The following is a 23328-nucleotide window of genomic DNA, read 5'->3' on the forward strand; positions in this document are numbered from 1 at the left end:
TTTTTCAAATTTATAAAAGCTGTAAAAATTCACCACCAGTACATCTATGCTAAAATATACGTATATATATATATATATATATATATATATATATATATATATGTAAGGAAGTTCTTCATAAAGAAGGAAAATAGTATCAGATGAAAAATGAATCTATATAAAGGAATAAATTCTCAGAAATGTTTCTTCCATGGGTAGTTATAAAATAATTTTTATTATTTAAATATCTTTAAAGATAACGGAATGTTTAAAGCAAAAATTTTTTAAAAAGCATTGTGAGATTTATAACACGTAAAGAAGTAAAATATATGGGAACAATAAGGCAAAGTTCAATAAAGGAGAAGTGGATGTATATTGTTCTAAATTTTTTATACTATAATTGAAATAGTATAGTATCACTTAAAAGTGGATAGCAGTAAGTTAAAGATGGATACCATAATCCTGAGAGCAGTTATTTTAAAAACAAACAAGTTATTAGTATAAGCCAGACATAGGAGATAAATATGAATTATGAAAATTCTCAATCCAAAAGGCAGCAAAAAAGTGAAACAAAAATGAAAAGAATTTATAGGACAAAGAGAAAATAAAATATGATCCTAAATTAAACCCAAATGTATTAATAATCATATTAAAATATTTTAATGGTCTAAATACCCCAACCAAAAGGCAAAGATAGTTAGACTGGATAAAGAAAGAAGGACCCAACTATATGCTGCCTATTATACACACACTCTCACACATACACACACTTTAAGTATAAAGACACAAATACATTAAAAGTCAAAAAGAGAAAATATCTACCATAATACTAATCAAAGGAAAGTATGAATGATTATTATATTATCCAATTTTACAGTAAAGAACATTACCAGGATAAAAATGGCCACTTCATTGCAATAAAGCAGTCATTTATCAAGAGGTACACAGTAATCCTAAATGTTTATTCACCTACTAACAGTGCTTCAAAATACATAAAGCAAAACCTGATAGAACTTCAAGGGTAAATAAAGAAACTCACAATTACAGTCAAAGATTTCAACACCATATTCACAATAATTGATAGAACAAGTAAAACAGCCATATAATGATAATGATATAAAAGATGTGAGCACTGTCAATGAATTTGGCATAATCAATTTTTTAACTTGTTTTTAATGTTTATTTTTGAGAGAGAGACTGACAGAGCATGAGTCAGGGAAGAGCAAAGAGAGAGAGGGAGACATAGAATCCGAAGCAGGCTTCAGGCTCCAAGCAGTCAGCACAAAACCCGACGCGAGGCTTGAACTCACAAACTGTGATATAACGACCTGAGTTGAATTCTGATGTTTAACCAACTGAGCCACTTAGGCACCCCTGGTGCAATCAATATTTCTAGATAATTCTACCCAACAGAGCAGAAGACACATTCTTTTTGAGTGCACACAAAAAATTTTATCATATTCTTGTTCATAATCTAATATTCAATAAATTCAAAAGGATTCAAATTAGACAAAGTATGTTCCCTGGTGACAACGGGACTAAACTAGAAATCAATAATAGAAAGAAATCTAGAAATTCCCCATATATTTGAAGGATGTAAACCCCTTCTAGATAACCCATGAGTTAAAAAGAAAGAAAAAGGGAAATTAGAAAGTAATTTAACCTGAATAAGGAAAACAAAACATATCAAAACTTGTGGCATGCACTAGCAGCAGTACCTAGAGGAAAGAAGACAGCACTAAATGTCTACAGAAGAAAAAAGATCTCAGATTACTAACTTCAGTTTCCACTTAAGAAACTAGAAAAAATATATATACCCAAAAGATCTGAGAGAAAAACTGATGAAATAAAAAACAGGAAAATAATAAAGTCAAAGATACCAAAAACTAGTTCTTTCAGAAAATCCATCAAATTGATATATGTCTAGCTACTGATCAGGAAAAAAGAGGGTGACATCTCTTATTACAAATATTTTAAAGGGATAATAAGAAAATCTTATGAACAATTTTATACCAGTAAATTTAAGAATTTGAATAAAATGAGCAAATTCCTTGATTATAAACTTCTCAGAAGAAAAAGATAACCCGAAGAGACTTGTAAATACTAAATAAAGTAAATCTGTACTCAAAAAACTTCCAAAGAGAAAACTTCAGGCCCACATGGCTTCACTAGGAGAAATAACACCGATTTTATATAGTCTTCCAGAAAATCGAAGAGTCAATAACACTTCCTGGTTTACTTTGAGCTCGGCAGCATTCAAATGTCAAAAACAAAGACACGACCAAAAAAGAAGCCCACAAGCCACTCCTCATCGTGAACATAGATGTAAACGGTTTTTAAAATATTTTAGCAAACTGAATCCTACAATAATATCAAAAAAGGATAATGCATTATAATGTACATAACATCAAAGGAATACAAAGTTGGATCCACCTCTTTTAAAAACTCTATGAAATTCCATATTTGAACACCTATTAAAAGAAAAATTATATGATCATCTCAACAGTGCAGAAAAAGCACTTGACAAAATCCAACATCCATTCCTGATAAAGACTCTCAGCAAACTAGAAATGGGGGGGAACTTTCTGAACCTGATAAAAGACAGGTACAAAAAACCTACAGCTAATCATATAGTAAGATTAGGAACAAAGCAAGGATGTCCACTGTAACCACTTCAATATTATACTGGAAGATCCAATTAGTACATTAAGGCAACAAAAAGAAATAAATGGCATCCAGATTGAAGGGGAAAGAAAAATGTCTTTATTTATAGCAGACAACATGACCATCTGTGTAGATTATGCTATGAAATCTACATAAGACCTGGAAGGATTAATAAATTGTAGGATATGAATATGCAAAATTAAATGTGTTTGTATACACAAGCAAAAAATAACCAAAAATTGAATTTTTAAAATATCACTTCTAATAGCATCAAAAGATACGACTAAAGAATAAATCTGACAAAAGATGCTTCAGACCTATCCAATGAAAATTACAAAATGTTGCTTAAATAAAGTTCTAAATAAATGAAGAAATGTATAATCTGTTCATGGGTCAGAAGAATCAATTTTGTCAAGATGTCACTTCCCTCCAAAACGATTTATATTCAATTCCATTTCATTCCAAATATGAGCAGGATTTTTTTTTGTATAAATTGGCAAGCTGATTCTAAAATTCATACAGAATGAGTCAACAATTTTGATTTTTTAAAAATGTTTTAAGAAGTTACACTGCTTTATTTCAGCATTTATTATAAAGCCACAGGAATTAAGACAGTGCAGTATTGGTATACAGATAAATAGGTCACTGGAATAGAAGTCTCAGAAATAAGACTGGAAATTTTTTTCCATCAAAGGCTTCCAATAATCAAAACATTTATTTAAGGGCGCCTGGGTGGTTCAGTTAGCTAAGCATTCTGATTCTTGCTTGATCTCTGCTCAGATCATGATCTCAGGGTCATAGGATCAAGTTCTGCTTTAGACTCCATGCTGAGTGTGGAGCCAGCTTAAGATTCTCTCTCTCTCTCTCTCTCTCTCTCTCTCTCTCTGCCTTTCCCCCACTCCCTCTCTCTCTCTTAAAAAAAATACAAAAACAAAACGAAAAAAACAAACACATTTATTTAATAACAAACCAGCTAAATCTCAGTGGAACAGAACAGTTTGTGTTTTTGTAACTTAAAATACTGTCATCCCCTTTTCCCAGCTTCACTCTAGCCTTGAAAACAGAAGCTCGGAAAACACAACAGCTATGAAAAACAGCAGGCTTTCAAGAGGAGACCAGGTTTGGAGCTCCTCAGAAAGTCCTATTCTTAGAGCACTGCCATGAATTTACCTGACTGGAAGCTCCTTGGAAAAGTCACAGAGTGGTGTTGTACCAAAAAGTAAATAATCCAATTAAAAAATGGGCAGAAGACATGAATAGATATTTTTCCGAAGAAGACATACAGATGGTCAACAGACACATGAAAAAAATGCTCAACGTCATTCATCATCAGGGAAATGTAAATCAAAACTACAATGAGATGTCACCTCACACCTGTCAGGGTGGCTAAACTCAACAACACAAGAAACAACAGGTGTTGATGAGGATGTGGAGACAAAGGAACCTTCTTGCACTGTTGGTGGGAATGCAAACTGGTGCAGCCACTCTGGAAAACAGTATGGAGGTTCCTCAAAAAGTTAAAAATAGAACTACCCTAAGATCTAGGAATTGCACTACTAGGTATTTACCTAAAGAATACAAAAATACGAATTCAAAGGAATATGGGCACCCCAACAGTGCAGAGCCTGCTTGGGATTCTCTCCCTCTCTCTCTGACCCTTCCCTGCTCACACTCTCTGTCTCTCAAAGTAAATAACTAAAAATTAGGGAAAAAAACATAAAATTGAGATAAAAGTGGACAGGGGCGCCTAGGTGGCTCAATCGGTTAAGCGTCCAACTTCAGCTCAAGTCACGATCTCGCGGTCCGTGAGTTCGAGCCCCGCATCGGGCTCTGGGCTGATGGCTCAGAGCCTGGAGCCTGCTTCCGATTCTGTGTCTCCCTCTCTCTCTGCCCCTCCCCTGTTCATGCTCTGTCTCTCTCTGTCCCAAAAATAAATCAACGTTAAAAAAAAAATTGAACAAAAAAAAGAGAGAGATAAAAGTGGACAGGTTAGCATGGTACCCTGTGAGGACTTCTAAATATTTAGCTACTAGGAATGGCGGTAGCAAAAACAGTATATGATAAAAAGAGTAAACTTTAAGAAGGTCTCAGCTAGACACCCTGTTCTGTTTATCTGGGATTTGCCCCACCACTCTACTGAAATTTTTCTGATCTATAAGTTTTAAGCTGACACATCAAATAAACAACTCTAAGATATCATCTTACTTAACTTATTTAAGTATCTGCATTTGACACCTATGATCCACTCATCCTTGAAACGCTTTCTTCACTTGGATCTCAGGACACTTGTCTGCTTCTCTCCTACTACATTTCAGGTCTGTCTTTCACTGAGTCTCTGATGAGTAGAAATTTGACCACCAACCTTGGAGATCTTATCTTTTCCAACCACATTCAGGTGACCCCATCTCATCTCATGATTCTAGTACCAGCTGCTTTCTGAGGTCTCCAATTTTATATCCAGCCCAGAACTCTCCCCTGGGCTCCGGACTGCTTAGTCAACATCACTATTTCCACACGGAATGGAGCTAAACTTAACATGTGTGGTCTGAACATGGATCTTCCCCTGCCCCATCAAGGGCAACTCCACCTTGCACTTGGCTCAGGCCAAAACCCTTAGAGTCAGCCATGATTCTCTTTCTCTCATACCCACATCCAATTTATCTTAAAATCCTGTTGGCTCTATCATCAAAATATACCCAAATTTTGAGTACTTCTCACTTCTCCTTGCCACCCTTGAACACGCTCCCATCAATCCTTGCCTAGATCACTGCAACAGCTCTTAAATGGTCTGTTTCTGCCTTTGCCTCCCCACGATCTATTCACCATGTAAGAACCAGAATGATCCTGTTAAAATAGAAGTCAGATCATCTCTCTGGTTTTGAACACAGACCCTGCAGTTTTCTATCTCACACAGAGTATAAGCCAAGATCCTTAGAAAGGTCTATGGGTTCTACACAAACAACCCTCCATCATCCTCCCCCCACTACCATTATCCACATGACCTCGGCCTTTATCACATCCCTCACCTTTCACTCTGCTCCAACCACACTGGTATTTTAGTTCCTAGAACATGCAAGTACTCCTGGCCTCAGGGCCTTGGCACATGCTGTCTGAAATGTTTCTCCACTCCCAACCTGATATCTATATAGCTCCTGCCTCCCCCCACTTCAGGTTTGACTCAAAGGTCAACTTCTCAGTGAGGCCTTTTCTGGCCACACTATCAAAATCTTTAACCTTCTGCCCACCCCAGTCTCCAAACTTTATATATCCTTTTCCTGATTTTTTTTCTATGTATGCTTCTTAGCATATGACATAATATATACTTACTTATCTAATGCATTGTCTCTCTTCCCTAGTGGAATGCAAACCCCATGCAGGCAGATATTTCTATTGGGGTTATTCACTGTGTCCCCAGCACCTAGAGCCTAGCACAGAGTAAGGGCTAAATGCATTTGCAGTATGGTAAGAAGAGGAAAAAAGGAAAAAAAAAATGAAGAAATCAAGAAAACAAAGAACTGTCTTATGATGGTTTTCAGTTCAGTTGTGGGTTCATAATGAATTTTGATACTTCTTGTGAATGAGAGCCAGGATTTCCCTTATCACACTCTTCAATCAGCAACAAAGTCGGAGAAGGCTTGGCCCTGACATTGGAGACCCGGACTTTAGCTCCTGCTCTGACACTAGCTACGTGAGCTTGGGCTTGTAAGCTCACTGTGCCCCAGTCTACTGTTCCATAAGTGAGAGAATGAGGAAGGAACATCCAGCAGTACGGTTTTGCGACCAGGAGGTCACAGATTCAATAGAACAGGAGAGAAAAAAATGACTCCATCACAGAAGGTACTTCATGAATTCTAAATAACAGAGTTCCTCAGCAAACAGGAACACAAGGAAATGTTTACTTACCGGCTTCCAGAGAAGAAATCAGTACAGCTATGAAACAAAGCCTAAGTAACACTTTCATATTCTCCTGGAAAAGACAGAAATGGAAGAAAAACCAAAATAAAAATGTCACTATTCCAGAAAAATCTCTAAAACCACACATGCTAACTCCCACCTGCCTCCACCCTCCTCCCCAAGTCACACTGATGGGTTAGTGCCCTGCATCAATGTGATCATGCTTCTGGACAGAAGTGGGGACAAATTCAAACAACTTAAGGTTAAGAAAGCATCCATCATCTGTCCCAACATTCATTTCCCACCTTGTTTTCCACTCAAATTTCCCTCCAAGGTAATCTATGCTATATCCAAAGTGACTAGGCCCTAAACCAGCTTGCTTCTACTTGTGTGGATTTGTTCCCCACCCAGAATGTACCCTATTGCTAGGACCCACTTGCAAAAGTCTTCCCATACTCCCAGGTCCAGCTGAAAGGTCACACCTTCATTTTATAAGGTAAGATACTAAATCGTTGGTACCAAATGGTATACCTAAGTAGAGATGCCCCAAAGAAGACTTTAAAAAAATAGTTAACAACATATATAGAAAATAAATGGTTTTCGCTTCTCTGAAGCTATTTAAAATTTCTACAGTGAGCATGTATTTGTCTTGTCACAAAGGAAAAGCAAAACAAAACAAAACAAAAGACTCCATAGGCCCTGGGTGATTTAGAAGACCACACCAACATAGCATCGGCCTCAACAGGTATCTGTCAGCCATAGGGCTACATGTGGGATGCAACCACATCAGGCACTTGATTGATACTGGAAAGAAAACGTGCCCACTGCCTCATCAATAAAACAATGTCACTAAAATCATAGCAATTGGATGTAAAAAGAAAAAAAAAACAATTTTTCCTACTCTTCTAAACTTCTCAAACCCCAATGAAGTTAATTTTCAGGACAGCCTCATTTTCCTTCTGAATGTTCCTTGTAGGTGCTCCTGAACAGGGCATACAGTAAGTTCTAGTCTCACACCTCCAGTGAGCTTCTGCACAAATCGAGGGCCCGTGAATACCTCAGACTCAGTAGGCCCCCACCCAAACTCATCTTCTCCCCACCTCAATGACAGGGACAGCACTGCCCTGCACAGGCCACACACACTCCCACCCAATAAGAGATCTAGGCCAATGACCTTGAATCTACCACCCCCCCACCCCAGAGCTGCTCTCTTAACCACCCTAACCATTATCAAGTGGCCCCGTTCACTCACACCCACTGCCGATGCCTCTAGCTCAGGCGATCACCAGCTCCTGCCTGGATCAATTATGGCAACAGACTTCTCATCGGTCTCTTTGCCTGTGGACATACCACTTCCCCCTCATCCAGAGAGCCCACAGACCCACAGTTACCAAATGATCTTTTCAAAATACCTCCACTGGCCCCCCAGTGCACACAACAAAGTCCAAACTTCTTAGCAAGTGCATACAGGTTCTTTGTGCCGAGGCTCTGACTTTCTTTTTCAGACTCAATGCCCCGCCTCCTTGTCGCCCACCGTGGTCCACGGCCTGTTCTTCACCTCAGAGACTTTGCCTTCCCTAGTCCCTCCTCCCTTCACCTGGCTACCTCCCTCATCTATCAGGTCTCAACGCCATCACCATCATCCCCGACAGACCCCTAGGCCGGCTGGGCCTTCCTCCTCTGTGCTCATGCAGGTCATAGCCCCCGCCCAGCACATCTTACTGTGGTTATCCCAGGACAGGAAGCATCATGAGGGCAGGCACCATGACAGGACCCTCACTGCCTCCACAGAATGCCACTACACTTGGAGCTCAAGCCCTTAATAAATTTGCATGGAACAATGAAAAAATTAACAAAAGAAATAGCTCTCCCCTCTAACCCAATTTCAGGGGCAATGTCCAGAGTAAACCATGCAATTTCACATTTTAACAACACCTGTCTGTTAATTTTTACAGGAGATGAAATCTGTCTATATTATCTGAGGCTACAAGTTAATTGCAAGCACAAAACATATTGTAACTAAGACATCACTAATTCAGACACTAATGACGTGCAATCATTTAAATATTATCTGAAAAATGTTCTATTTAAGAAGTGGTATTAAAACGCATTAAAAAATGTCACAACGTGCTTTTTCATAAATGCTCAGAGAAAAAAAAGAAAGACTTTCTCAGTATGTAGACGCTCCCATTTATAGTCTCCCCACTTTACCCCCAGCATGAAGACTATGATCCTTAAGCCTGGTTCAAGCCTTGAAACCTATCTCAGAGCAGTAAGACTGCATTCCTTAAATATCCTGTAATTCTGACATTTCATTTACGTAAACTGGCCTTCTCCCAAGTTAGCCGAGGTTAATCACGCTATTATCACTATATACTGCCTTTAAACTATATTCAGCTTATTAGCAGCCTGGCTTATTAGCTCTTTCTGTAGCTCTGTGGAAGTGTTTTAAGTCTCCCTGATAGAGAGGCAGAAAAATAAAGGTTTACATGATTTCCCAATGACCAGGTCCAGGCCAATCAACTACTCACGTTACTTTCTCTGAAACAATATAAAGGCACTAGGAACCAACTGAACAGTGCCAGCTATTACTTCATGCAGTTACAAGATCTGACTTGTGTGATTACTGAACAGGGAAGAAAAGAAAGATGCCCGGGTGAATTTTATGTATAGACTGTATCTCAGGATCTAATTCCAAATTACTCGTAGGGTTGTAGAGAATTACTTGGAGAGAGTTACATGATGACGCAGGGGTGTCCACCCCCGGGGCCCTAACTCAGCCTGGAGGAGGGCTCTTGGACAAGGTGTTACCTGAACCTCAGGAGGCGGTGGGGAGCCCGTGGAAGAGATCAGCCCCGTCCTGTTTCAGAGTATAAACCAAAGGTGGGAAGCTGAGAGGCAAAGCTGGGGAGGCCCAAAGTGCCCAGAACACGGAGTCTCGCTGTGGATATGACTGCAATTTGTAGGTGGCAAAAAAGAAAATCACTTAAGCCACAGGGTGGTGTGCGATCAGATTTTCATGTTTTATAGAAATCTTGGCACCCACGTGGAATACAAACCAGAGATAAGAGGGTTGGCGGGGAGAGCAGGCTGCTGTGAAAGGGAGTCCAGATGAGAGGGCATGGGGCGGTGAGCCAGCGGCAGTGATGGGGTGTATCTGAGACCCAGTCAGAGGCAAGCGAGAAGAAGGGTGACAGAGGGGGTCTGGGACGCACCAGCGCCTGTTCATTCAGGTGGAGACCAGCAATGGGCAGGCCAGAAAAGGGGGACAGGCTCCAGAACCCACAGACAACCCGAGGAGATGCCCAAAGGGTGTCACTCACAGCACGACTGGGCCTGGGTCTCCTGTGGCTAGCTAGCAGTGTGGCCTCCAACAGAGACCGAGAACCCCAGTGTCAGCTGACAGCTGAGTGACATGGACACAAGGCCTGGAATGTGCCAGAACTGGAGGGCATACAGAGCACTGGGAGCCATCATCACACAGGTCGTAATCGTAGTGACAGGTAAGTGACCTGGTCACTGGGAAAGTGACTGAGCAGTGACCCTCAGAGCGGCCACAGACCCCTTCAGAAATCAGATAAAACCATGGAGCTGACCCAAAGGAAAATGTCCGGACAGATGTCCAATATTGAGAGATATGCCAGGATCACCTGAAGCTGAGGCTGAAGACTGCAGCTGTCTGTGAGAAAAGGCCGGTGAGCCCCTCGCCCCTCGAGTGGTGTGAACTGGTGTGTGAGGTGCTCCTGCTTCTCAGGATGGAGTCAGCATCTTTAAGGGGCGAGTCTACCTGGGGAAGGAAGCACACACACCAGTGTAAGCTCGACTGAGGAAGCTTAGTTACCGACCGACCACTGCACAGATCTCAAGAGGTGTCCAAAAAACCCACAACAAGCTGGAAAAATGCACCATACATTTAAAGAGCAAGATGTCCCACGGTCCTCTGAGACGACGGTTTCAGAAGATCAAATCAGAGGCGTGAGAGATGCCAAGAGGTGAACAACCATCATCCCTTCTGGGAAAAAAAAAACCACATACAACCTGGCTCTTTGCCAGCCTCAGGGATGCAGAAAAATGGAGCCACCTGTGGGGATCTCACCGCTTTCTGCACTTGGAGAAGAAAGCTCAGAGAAAGACCCAGATGCCAGGAAGAAATGAACAGGTCCCTTGTAAGAAGAGGCACACTGGGAGTCCTTCCTCACATCAAGTGTATTGCACTCCAAATTACAGAATTTGAAACAACTTCCAAAAAGCTGAGCTGTTATGTCCTGTAGACATTCCACAATCCTTTCCCTGGTTTTATGGTTTACTTTCAACATGTTGGAGTCTGACATTTTCTTCAGGTCTGATTCATTTCCTTAGGCCTTGGAAATGCTGGTATAAGGCATTAGGCCTTTTAATGTCCAATCAATAAAATAGCCTAATGCAACACCAAACACGTTGCTTAGGTTAAATAGACTAACTACTGCCTGATGATTCATGTTAGATTTATGAGAAGATACAGCATAACGTGAAGGGGTCAGAGGCACAGTGGCTTCTCCACATGAATCACACAGAACACAAAATCAAAGACTCCCTGATCTTCCTGCCCCCTGTCCTAAGCACAGTGCCCTCTTGGTCTCCAGGAGTATGGCCCAGAAATGAGTGCAGCGGGGGGCAATTACCTGGGGAATGTCAGAGAAATTAACAGAGGTGGGGGGGGGGGGCGGGGGGGCGGGGAGCGGATGGGCAAGAGGAATGAATCTACTTGGAAAGTCCAGGAAATCTTTTGCAGAATTGACTTCCCACCTCCCCTAAACCACTTCACTTTCCCTCTTCCTCTTTGCCCCAGAAAGTTGTTTAAAAGAACGTTTATATTCTGTCTCCACTTCCCATCCTCTGCTGTTTGGGTTATAGGGTCTTCTCCTTGCCCATCTGCAAGCACGCTGCCTTCCGCTTCCACCACGCCTCTCCAGTGCTTCTCCGGGCTGTCACTTTGTTCTACTGCTCCCAGTCCACCTGCTTCTTCTGTGATGTCCAACCAGCTCTGAGCCGATTCTGATCTCAGGCCTTTCCCAGGGGCCCTGTAGAGGCCCCTGCCCTCAATGGCCAGGACCACAAGTCACATAGGGCACAGGGCACCGCATGCCTCAGACCTCTGGCTCTGGGACCCAGGGCTCGGGCAGCAGTGGTGGCTCGCCCCAGTTGCTGGCCTTCCCTACCTAGGCCGGGAGAGAAAGGTACAGAGAGGACCCTTTACCTCTCCCATGCTCCTGTGAGGAGGGGCCCATCCTCCTCACCTTGCATGTGGTAAGAGCTCAGGAAGGAAGAGAGGGAGGGAGGGAGGGAGGGAGGGAGAGAGGAAGGGATTCACCCACCCACTATCTTCACATTAGACTACACGAAATCTGGCCTTGAAGCAAGGGGGGGGAAAGGATAGAATATAGGTACTCAGTGTTGAGTCAGAGAAGAGAAATGCAAGGGAACCACCCTGGACAAGGAAGACTACCACTTCAGGGGTTACACAAAGGACGCACAGCCAGGAAGCCACGCAGGACGCTGGGGGACAGCAGACGGAGCAGACCAGACACTGGGAGCGATTCCTGCCAGAAGGAATACCGGCCAAGTCACCCTCCCTTGTTCAGAGGCAACTGAGCAAAGCCTGCAGTGATTTTTGAAATTGGTTTGTAAGTAAAATTCAAAATATTTTTAGAAAGTATTGGCAATAAAAAACGTCATGCATTTATTCCACTGTGTTATTTTTCAGATGCGTTTTCCACATAAAAAAAAATGACTAAGGAAGGGGAAAGGATTAATGTTCCCAATAAACTAACAAGCCCTAACACAATGCTCCCGTCCTGCCCACATGTGCAGTGATGTCTGTGTTCCATAGGAAATTTCCCACCCTGCCTACCCTCCTCTCCATGGCAGCTTCCAGCTGGTGTGCAGAGACCCAGCCATGCACTGAGGTGCTGATGCCCAACCACGGTAGTCAGCCAGGGCCTGGCATGACAGGAGGCCTCGGCTGGTCAGCCCCCTGCCCCCAGCAACCTGGTCTATGCACTGCAGTGCCCCGGGGTGCGAAAACGGGAAACACAGCTTTCTATGACAATTACATGAAATGTATAGTTCCCCTTGAATTTTGGTGATTATAACGTATTTGGAAACTGGAAACTGGTACATCACACCACGATTATGTGCCATATGAAAATATGTATGAAGCTAGTTGTTTATTGACGATAAAATGGAGGGACTCCTGGGTGGCTTGGTAGGCTAAGCATCTGACTCTTGATTTTGTCTCAGGTCAGGATCCCAGGGTCAGGGGATCGAGCCTTGCATGGGGCTCCAAGCTGAGTGTGGAACCTGCTTAAGATTCTCTCTTTCCTCCTCCTCTGCCCTTCTCCCCTGCTTGCACATGTGTACTGTCTCTCTCTCCCTCTAAAATTAAAAAAAAAAAAAAAGATAAAATGGAAATGTGAATTTGAGGCATAAAGCAATGTCCTACCAGACCTAGAAGGACAAACTTCAACGTGAACTAAATTACAAAAGCAGAGATCAAGTACAAGAATTAACAATGAACATACAGGCCCCCAGCAGAAGCATCCCACTTCACCACACAGTGCTGTCCTGTCAGTCTGCAAGGAACTCCATATCCAGCACTGACACAGGAAGGGTGACAGCTGGGGGACAGAGTGACTGTCACCAGAACCCAAGTGGTTTCCACGAGGCCCAGGGCCCCAGTGCAGAGGGAAGGGGCATTTATTCCTACTTTGTGGCCACACTGCATCTATTAACGCCTTCTTGTTCTGGAAGAATTTCCCACAACCTCGAGGAATTTCCTTCCTATTGCTGAGGAATCCCCCCACATTGTGAACCTGGCTTTCCAGGACAGAAGCCAGGCACAGGACAGAGGTGGCATGCACCAGACATCATGAAGAGGCAGGTGCTGTGTGGGTCCACTTCTGGGAGAGGGGCAGCGGAGGTACCAGGCTCTGAGAGCAGCGTCTGAGCCCAGGCTGTATTGTCCTGCAAAGGACCTGTGGGGAGCAGAAGCTGGGATGGTTCATGCTCTCTCTGCCTACGTTAACCTCCAAGATGGATTCCCGGATTGCCCCCAGCTCGGTCACATATCATGAGGGGCCCTGCACGTGCACACAGGTAGACATTCCAATCCACATATCCAAGTTCACCCCCGCCATACAGCCTTGGCCACTCAGCAGACCAAGGAGGCATACCAGCAGCAGAGTCCATAGGGGAACAACCTAAGAAAGAGACCTGTTATACTCTGTCCAGGCTGTCTGGACAAGGCATTTGGGGGGGGGGGGGCGGGTACCTGGGTCATGGCCATGCTACTGTTCCATTACATGTTCCAAGTAGGCACATCCTTTTGGTTCTACAGACTCCTGGCCATGCTAAGGCACACAGCTGGTTGAGAAGCAGAGCAGAACCCTCCAAAGTACAGGACCTCTGTGGGACCACTTTTGCCTGCCTCTAAGGGAAGTTCCGCAGCAGCCAAACCTCCACAGAAACCCAGGAAGAGAGAGAAGACAGCAGCAGATGCCCCCTCCTTCCTCCAGGGACCTGAAGAGCCCCACATCTGAAATTTAAGTGAAATCCTAACGGTACTTTCACATTTCCACCTCATACCAGCTCACTGTTCACAATGAGTGCCTTACAAATACATATGCAGCATCATTTAATAAAACTTCTCATCCCAAACATTATTCAACATGTGTATCTATGTATATTTGACCTAAGAGAAATATTCAGAGAATTAGGCTTCAACTAAGTGACTGTAACTAAGAAGCGACTGTGGATAGCCCCTGGAATCACCACAACCTCCATGCTCTATTGAAAACCACTATGTTGTGGCAACTGGGTGGCTCAGTCAGTTGAGCGTCTGACTCATGACTGCCCAGGTCATGATCTCACGGTTTGTGGGTTCGAGCCCCACATCAGACTCTGTTCTGGCAGTGAGGAGCCTGCTTGGGACTCTGTCTCCCTCTCTATGCCCCTCCCCTACTCACTATCTCTCAAAATAAATAAACATCAAAAAAAAAAAAAAAACATTGTGAACACATATGGGGAATGGAATATGGCATTAAAATCAAGTCCATAATTTTGACCTTTACCTGTTACAAGGATTCAAACAGCAATTAAACAGGCTCCAATAATGTTAGGACCCAAAACGTTAGGTTTAAAGACAAGGCATAAAGAAACTTGCTCATAAAGCCATAGAACCACAAAACTGTGGAAAATACTTTAGAATTCTGGACTTACACAAATCCCTCTTTCATAACCTAGAATCTGCAAATCCCCAAGGAGAAGCTGTAGACAGCCAGGGAACTTGGAGTCTAACTTCCTAGGGTACTGATTTTACTCAAGGATTCTCTGGGCAGAGTTATGTTTCTATTAGAGAAAACATGGCTATATTATGAAATGGAAAGAAAGATCTCCAAAAGGTAACGCATGAGTCATCAAAGAAGCCCTGAAGGTGAGTCACTTTGGAGTGCTAGGTTGAGCATTTACTCCTTTGGTGGTAAAATCTGAGAGGCATTGCCCTACATAAATACCCGCCGTCATCTCTGTTCGGCCCCAGTCATGAGAAAGGGAACAATGAGGGCCGCACAAAGTCACACGCGTGGGGCCAGACTGTCAGAGCAACCTAACCCTAACACTGAGACACCTCCCCAGGAAGGTTCCATGCCCGAGACAGGGAAGGAGAACAAGGATGTGAACACAAAGGGGGTCACCACAGTGTGGTACAATGATTTCCGTTCTGCAGAGAGGAGAACCATGTACCCCACCACACACAGAGCTCCTAAAACTCAACTGTGTGTTCAGCATGGCTATCACTGATTTTCCCCCAGAGAAAAAGTTATGTAAAACTATGAGCTAACAAAACCACTCCCACAACAGAGGCCACAGAAACACGCATCATCTCAGAAAGTCTGAGAAACACTGAAACTTGGGCGACCTTCCTTTCAGATGACCCAAAAGCCCGGCTCACAGCAGATTCATCCGGCGTATTTGCCCACACGAATGAGGCAAGGGAAGTTTTTTAATCACCAAAGGCTATCACGCACAGGGATATGGAGATAAAGTAAACACAGTCACAGAGGTTTTAGATGTTGCTGTATAGTCTAAGTTGTTCCGCTATTACAAGGCACAAAGCCACCGGATTGGTTGGTTTCGTGTGGGTTTCAGGGACAATGGGGAAAATAAAGCAGAAGGACGGGACTGCCATCACTAGAGGGCTACAAACAGGAATCGGCCAGACCTATCTCTTGGTTGGACTTGAATTTTAACACAGTCCAATTTCTCCCCAGTGAACCCTCTAGGGCTCCTGGACCACAGCAACCAGACCCAGTGACAGGAAGGGCTCTGCTCTCCTGTCCCTTGTCTCCCTTTCAAATGCTCTGCCTGGCCCTGTCAGCCCTCCAGCACAGCTCCAATGCAGTGCTTGCTAGGGGCCTGATACTGAGTCTGGCCTCACACGGCTTGCCCTTAAGCACTGCCTTCCAGCTGTGAGAACGGTTCTGTTGCTCTAAGTGGCAGCTACAGGTAGCCTCAGGGGGCTAGACGTTCTCCATACGAATTTTTCTTTGTTTTCACTCCTGTGGTTTTTTTACCGAGATGAAATACGCATACAGTGAAACACACAGTAAATCTTAAGTGTATAATTCCATTAACTACGACAACTGTATACACCAGAATACCCCATCAAGATACAGACCGTCTCCATCCTCCCCTAAAGTTCTTTTGTGTCCCTTACTAGCCACCCCTCACTGCACAGGACTCCACGTTCTGATTTCTATCACCACCAATATGACCTTTTAACAGTTAACTTTGGACGGCTGGCTTGCACCCAATCAGTGCCCTGCTATGTTAGGGCGCACAGGGGCATGAAGGCTTCAGTCACTCGCTACCAAGTGATGCAAGGGAAGCACTAGTTCTCAAAGGGGCTGGTGTGGCTGCTAAGGTAGCACTTTTGAAAGCGTGGAGAAGGGGACACCTTGGGTGATCACAACGAGGCATTTAGTGGTAGAGGCCCTTCCAGAACAACTCGAGGCAGTTCCAGAAAGTAAAGATGGACTCTTGTCCTGCCTGACTTCCAAGCATCTCATGTCACTTATCATTTGGGGAGGCTAGTGCCTAATTCCGTCCTACACTTATATATTGTTGGCACGCTTTTCGTACATACTAAATTTTCCAGGAATGCAAATATGGTGAAAACAGAGAGGACTGGCTTTGACAACCACTTAGACCTTGAGCAAGAGTCACTCATCATTCAGTGGTACTTGGATCCCCCACCAGGATGTCTCTGATCCGGACCAAACTTGGAGTTGTCCCTGTGATCCTACAGTCCAGCCTACATAACCCATTTGGCAGCCTCATTGGGTTCTAGTTTGGTTCTGCCCAAGCATCCATCCACACAGTGATCCTTTACGTCTAGCTATTATAGTGACTATTTGGAAATTACATTGTCGGTAAGTTTTATTATATTATTTCAGAATTGCAAAGATTTGCATTAGTAAGGGGTAAGTGATGAATCACAGGAATCTACTCCCAAAGCCAAGAGCACACTGCATACACTGTATGTTAGCTAACTTGACAATAAACTATATATTTAAAAAGAGGGGTAAGGGGTTCTGAATGAGCCAAGAAGCACTGCTCTAAGTGACAGAATTTAATTCTGGATTGAACTCAGGGGCAGGAGTCATGGGCTGTATTTGCTGGTGGCCTTCAGTGCCTTGGTTTGCCAGGCCACACGTGCAGAGCTCACGATGCATAGGCCACCTCCCCCACCTCCTACTAGCACCCTAAGTCCAGCTGAAACTCGGCTACCAAACTGCACTGTCGATGGGGAATCGTTTCAAGAGACAGCCTAAAAGTTGCTCTTTGTACCTCTTCAACGGGGACCCTGGGGGAGGAGGGGGGGGAAGGTCCCACTTTTCTCTGTTACCAGGCATCCTTTTACTTCTCCTAAGCACTTCATTTACAGCTTGAAGACAATTGTGTCCCACCAGGTTTCCTGTCTCCCACTGCCTGCAGGAAGGTACACTGGGGTTGTCAACCTTGGTCACACATTTAGAACGCCCTGGGGGCTTTAAAAACACCAGTGCTTGGGCGCACCCCCAGAGACGCTGGTTTGTTTGCTCTGGAGTCCTGGCATTTCTCATCAGAGTACCTCAGGCAATGCTAAGTAAGGTACAGGCAAGGCCGGGGCACCCAGCTTACCTCCAGATTTATAGCCCCACTTGGCAACTTTGCAAATAGATAGTTCACGAAGGTTTACGTTTGACACTTTTCTAGACTCACTGCAGGCTCCACTTCCTCTCCGCTCTTGTTTTTCTTTCATCCTATTTTTCATTTATGGCATCTTGTAAATCCTTTCTGGAACAGGTAGGAATGGGGAAAGCCTCCATCACCCTGCCACGTGTATTAGAAGCGCAGAGTTCAGGCGTTCAAGCCTGCAGGAACCCCAGCCCCTTTCAACACTTGGTGAGCTCACTCTGGTTCCAGGGCTCCCCCACAGGCTCCCCAGTGCTGAGCATGGCCAGGAGGCTGCAGCAGCATTTCCTGGGGTCTCAGCCGGCAAGGGCAGGGTGGAAGGAGCAGGCGAACAAAGCTGCTGACAGCACAGATCCTGTAAGCCGGCCCGACAAACTCGAAACCTCAAAGGAAAACACAAACCCAAATACAAACTGCAGCAGATGGAGAACATCATGAGGCTGGGCCATGGCCAGTGAGTCTCAGTGCCTTCCGATGACAGCTGTCCTTCAAAGTGGCAAGTTCACCGTGAGTCCGTCATGTAGCATAATCTCTGTACTTCCCTCCTCCCTATGCTGGGGTAGTTGCAACTGTCCGGCTTTGCCACTTTGATTAATAAAACACTCTGTTTACAACATCATCTCTTCCTGCTTCCAGGAGGACACCCATCTCCCACTGGTGCATCCCAGCCACACGGTTTCCATTTTCCATGATCCAAGGGCACGGCCAAGCCCTAGAGTATATCTCAGCATCCTTGGGAACCACCCATATAAGTTGTATCTGTATCCATTACCTTCTTGCCCTCTCCAGTGGAGACACTGAACGGTGTCCTGCCTGTGGGTGGCCAGCGGGCCCACTCTCCATTCAAAGAGGCAAAGTTCAAAGAACCCCCTTAGGCAGAGAGACTGCAGTTGCCCTGTGACTTCACCAAGAGGACTCACATCCATTAGAGGGCAGAGATTTTCATCTATCCCATTCACTGCTCTGTCCTCAGTACTCGGAACAGTGTCTGGCACAAAGTAGGTATTCAATAAACACTTGTTAAATAAATAAGTGAATCTAATATTAAGTAGTATTTCACCAACAGTAAAAGAATTACTGACAAGATGCTATTTTAAAAAGCCATAAAGAAAGCCTTTCCGCATTATGCCACACAGGGCTGAGTAGAGCCTGTTTAAAAAGGAGGGTTTAGGGGCACCTGGGTGGCTCAGTCGGTTAAGTGTCTGACTTGATTTCAGTTCAGGTCATGATCTCATGGTTTGTGAGTTCGAGCCCCCCCCCTCCGGCACTGACGGCTCAGAGGCTGCTTGGGATTCTCTCTGCCTCTCTCTCTCTCTCTCTCTCTCTCTCTCTCTCTCTCTCTCTCAAAACAAATAAATAAACTTAAGAAAAAAGAAAGAAAGAAAAAGGAGAATTTAGTTCTGCCCTGCCAAGATCATGTGAAAATTCAGGTCAAACATCCTTTCTGGAACTACATGGAGGCCACCCAAATGTAGACAGGGCCAGGTGATGCTCCACATGCCACAAAGTGGCAGCTCGCCAAATAAGACTAAAAATACATAAAGGGTTCCACGTCCCTTCTCGCATCAAATCCCATCCCGGAGGCCCCACGTTTTCATCTAGCACAAAACATAATACAGGATATGAATACAGAATATTAAATGCAATGACAAGGATATGAAATAAGAAATTAAAAGCAGTCAAGAGAAAAAAAGGTGGCCACAAATGCACAGTAAACTGGGTGCGGAAAGGGGCAGCAAACCCCCCAGCACTCCCCCCACCCTACATCCCTGGCTCTCCTCAGTTCGCCAATAGTCCTGGAGTTCAATGTTATACATTCACTTTCCAGAAGCTTGGTACCAAGCCAGGGTGACCCAGACAGCACCTTCCAGTGACAGACGGATCTCAGCTCACCTTTTTTTCTCCAAGGCATCAGTGGCCCAGAGATGTCCCTTACTTGGTTTCTACGCTGTGGCGCTAAAAGCCCTAAAACGTGCCCATCTGATAAGCATCTCCTACCACCAGAAATCACTGGGGACATCTGCCCTGGCAGGAATCCACATACCCTCAGCAGCACAGAGGAGAAAGCCTGGGCAGGCACGGACCATGGAAGCCATCGTGCGGTAAAGCAGAAGGCATTGGAGTCCCGAGGGCTCACTCTCCTTCTGGGTGCCAGTCCCCCAAGTTAGTCACCTTGTCTAAGCCTCCACTTTCCCTGCTGTGAAAGGAAGGTGGTAATAGCGTGTCTCTCACAAGACTTTGGGGAAGATAAAAGAGAAGCTTAAAGAGCCTTGTAAACTGTGAAGTACTGGACCTGCCTGTTGTGAATGAGTCTTCTTCATGTCTGTTTGTAGCTACACCCAGCATCAGCCTCTCCCTGGGGTCGCGGGAGCACAAGTTTCTCTCCCCCACTGTAGGGCATTCGCATTCGTCCTTACCTTGTTGACCAGACTGACAGCTCTGAGCCTAAACCCCGGAGAGGGACACTCCTGAACCAGCCATACTTGGCTGCATTCAAATTCCTGGAAGCAGTTTACATACACACACACACACACACACACACACACACACACACACCACAACAACCCGCCAGGACCATCGTCAAGTCCCCCCCGCCCCCCCGCAAAGGGATTTGAACAATCCTTATTCCGGTTTCACACAAAAATAAAAACAAGCAAAAAACCCCCACAGATTTCACCGCCATCACCTTCTTCCACAACAAACTGACAACCAAGTTCAGTCTCAATGACTTAAGAAGGACGCTTTCCGCGCGGTCTGTGCGAAGGGAAAGGTGTCAAAGCCACGGTGGGTACCCACCCCACCCCCCACCGCCGCTCCCGCCCGCCCGCCTACCCGTCAACACTCCAACCCCGCAGGCTGCAGCTTCCTCCTACCTGGGCGAGCCCCGGGCCGCCCCGGGCCCAGCGCGGCGGGGCGGGCGCCCTGGGAGCCGGGCGAGGGGCTCCGGGGCGCGGGCGCGCGGTTAATCACATGCCCGCCGGCTCCTGGGGGCGCCGGGCCGCCGCCGCCGCCGCCGCCGCCGCCGCCGCGCGCTCCGTGTCGGCTCCGGGCGCGGGCACGAGCAGGAGCCGCACCGCCCTTGCGCCCGGGAACAGCCGGGCGCGGCTCCTGCTGCGCTGAGGCTCCGGCTCCGGCTTGGACGCCTCGGGCGGAGACGGACGCGGGTGGGTGGGTGGGCGGAGGCGGCGGGGCGGGCCGGGCTCAGGAGGGAGAGAGCTGGCCGGGTGCCCCCGCTCCCTACCCCCGGGAAGCCCGGGACTCCGGCCTGCCCCGCTCATCCCCCTCATCGCCGGGGGCCCCGGGCTCCCGCACCCTGGAGGGGCAGTGACCGTGGTCCCACCCGCAGTGACTTGGGACGACTCACCTGGACAGCGTAACCTGGCTACCACCCAACTGCGGGGTCCCTGGGCATGACTGCAGCGAATGGAGCTTGGGACTTTCAGGTCCCAGAAACACACACTTTCCAGCCTAAGAGACCAGATAGGGTCAGTCACTGGAGCCTGAGGCCTGGCCCCTGCTCTCTCACACTGGCCCTGGGAAATTTCACAAGTCACCAACCTCTTGGTACCTCCTTTCCTCTTCACTGAAAAGAGATCACAGCAGCACCCACCTCATGGAGTGGTTGGGGAGATTACATAAATTAACACTGTAAACCAGCGCCAAGCACAGGGTTGACACAAGAGTCACTTGCTGCTTGTTATTGTTTTGCACCTGGATGAAAGAGCAGCTTATCGGTGGTACAGTCTTGATACCAGACTTCTTGGCCTGACCAGGTATTCTTTTAAGCTTAAAACCCACTTACTCCCATCCACTCATTTTGCACATGAGAACTGGTAGTCCTAGAAATGCAGTGAATGGCCGGGGTCAGGCGTAGACTTTGGTGCGGGGAGGGAAAGATGCTGGGGTATCAGCAGAGGCTGGCTTGGGCTCCAAGCCCCACAGCCAGGGGCTTGGAAGCTGCTCTTCCCTTTCCAAAACTCCATACCTCCAGCAAGTGCCTGGACCCTGACTTGTTTTGAGGACCTAGTGAGCCATCCTCTGGGGACACATTGAGTAAATGATGATTGCTTCCTTCCTAACAGAATACACACGCAGACACACACACACACACACACACACACACACACACACACACCCTTCCTGTATCCCTTCCAGGCTGGGCAGGTGCTGGTTTCCATAGCCCTTCCCTTGATATCTCTGTCGGAAACCCAAGAACTGAGATAACCCTGGCCTCAGCTGGCCCAGATAATTCTGGGCTGGAGGAAAGCATAAAGAAACCAACAGCAATAATTCATCAACCCTAATGCTGACTTGTGGCCTGCTGTGATGATAATTTCTTATTTTTTAAAAAAATTTTATCTGGTTCCAGCCCTTGCATCTGGTTCCTCTTTCTCCAAGGAACAGGCTTAACTCTGGGGCCAGTGACACGGTATTATGAGAATTCGCCAGGCGTGCCTGGGTGGCTCAGCGCCTGGGGTCATAATCTCACAGGTTGATGAGATCGAGCCCCACATCGGGCTCTGCGCTGACAGCGCTGATCCCGCTGGGGATTCTCTCTCTCCCTCTCTCTCTGCCCATCCCCCTGCTCACTCTTTCTCTCTCAAAATAAATAAATAAAATTTTAAAAATAGCTTAAAAAAAAAAAGAATTCACCAGATGTCCCCATCTCTTTAGTATTCCTTTTTAGAGTGGTGGTTCTCAAAACATTGATTATACATCAGAATCATCAGGAGAGAGAGCTGGACCACTGTTGCCCAGATCCGTCACATGAAAATCTCTGGGACTGAGGCCCAAATCTCAGTGTTATTAAAGCTCCTAGGTGATTCCAACATGCAGCCAGGGGTGGGAACAACTGTTCCTCTGAGCCCCCCTAGTGATGGCCTTACTGTGAACCCTCCACTTGAAGCTGCTTCAGCACGTGTCCCAGGGGCACTTAATGAAAGCTAGCATGAGCAGGTCAGGCTCAGTGCTGCAGAACTAGTGTTGTTAGTGAGCATAAACATATCTCACAGTTTGTATAGTGAAAGTTTTTAAACAGTTTACGAGTAGAAAACATGATGAGTCTGTGTAATAATGTAGAATTTAAAATTACATTTTAATCTAAATTTCAAAATTAAAATTTAATTTTAATTTAAAATTACATTAAAATTAAAATTTAATCCTAATTTAAAATTACACTTAAAATTAAACTAAATTAAATTTAAATTAATAAAGTTAAATGTAATTAAATTTTTAAATTGGAATTAAAATTACACTTTTCCTTGTTTTTTTCTTTGTATTCTGATGCCTCCCACCCACACCTACCCCAACCATCCTGCTAGACACGTGAGCCCTTAGACCCAGATAAAACACGTATACACCCGTCTATTATGAGGATGGGGTTTGAAGACCTTCCCTTCTTACCTATAGCCACTGTTCTCTCTGGCACTTTGAATGTATCTCCTCCCTCACTCAGCCATGCTGACCACGTTTCCAAACTCTCCCTTCCCTTTGTTTCCTTTCCTAGGTGGCTCATGTGTT

General features: G+C 45.4%; 1 protein-coding gene across 7 annotated transcripts in view; it reads right to left on the minus strand.

Annotated features, from left to right (window-relative positions):
- Positions 1-23328, minus strand: part of IL1R1 (interleukin 1 receptor type 1) — a 91078-nt gene that overhangs the window by 31115 nt on the left and 36635 nt on the right. For 3 of the 7 annotated variants that reach the window (XR_007151208.1, XM_047854419.1, XM_047854413.1), the window contains exons 1-3: positions 20682-20834; positions 10188-10324; positions 6547-6610 (exon numbers count right to left, since the gene is read on the minus strand). Coding sequence is in view for 6 of the 7 variants with exons in the window: in XM_047854419.1 (XP_047710375.1) it covers positions 6547-6604 (58 nt within the window). In the remaining variant the exon portion in view is untranslated. Of the gene's footprint in view, positions 1-6546; positions 6611-10187; positions 10325-20681; positions 20835-21172; positions 21192-23328 lie in introns of those variants that run through there. The other 4 variants (XM_047854415.1, XM_047854414.1, XM_047854417.1 and 1 more) reach the window with 3 other exon arrangements.

This window comes from Prionailurus viverrinus, chromosome A3, assembly GCF_022837055.1.
Source record: "Prionailurus viverrinus isolate Anna chromosome A3, UM_Priviv_1.0, whole genome shotgun sequence".
NCBI classification, from domain to species: domain Eukaryota; kingdom Metazoa; phylum Chordata; class Mammalia; order Carnivora; family Felidae; genus Prionailurus; species Prionailurus viverrinus.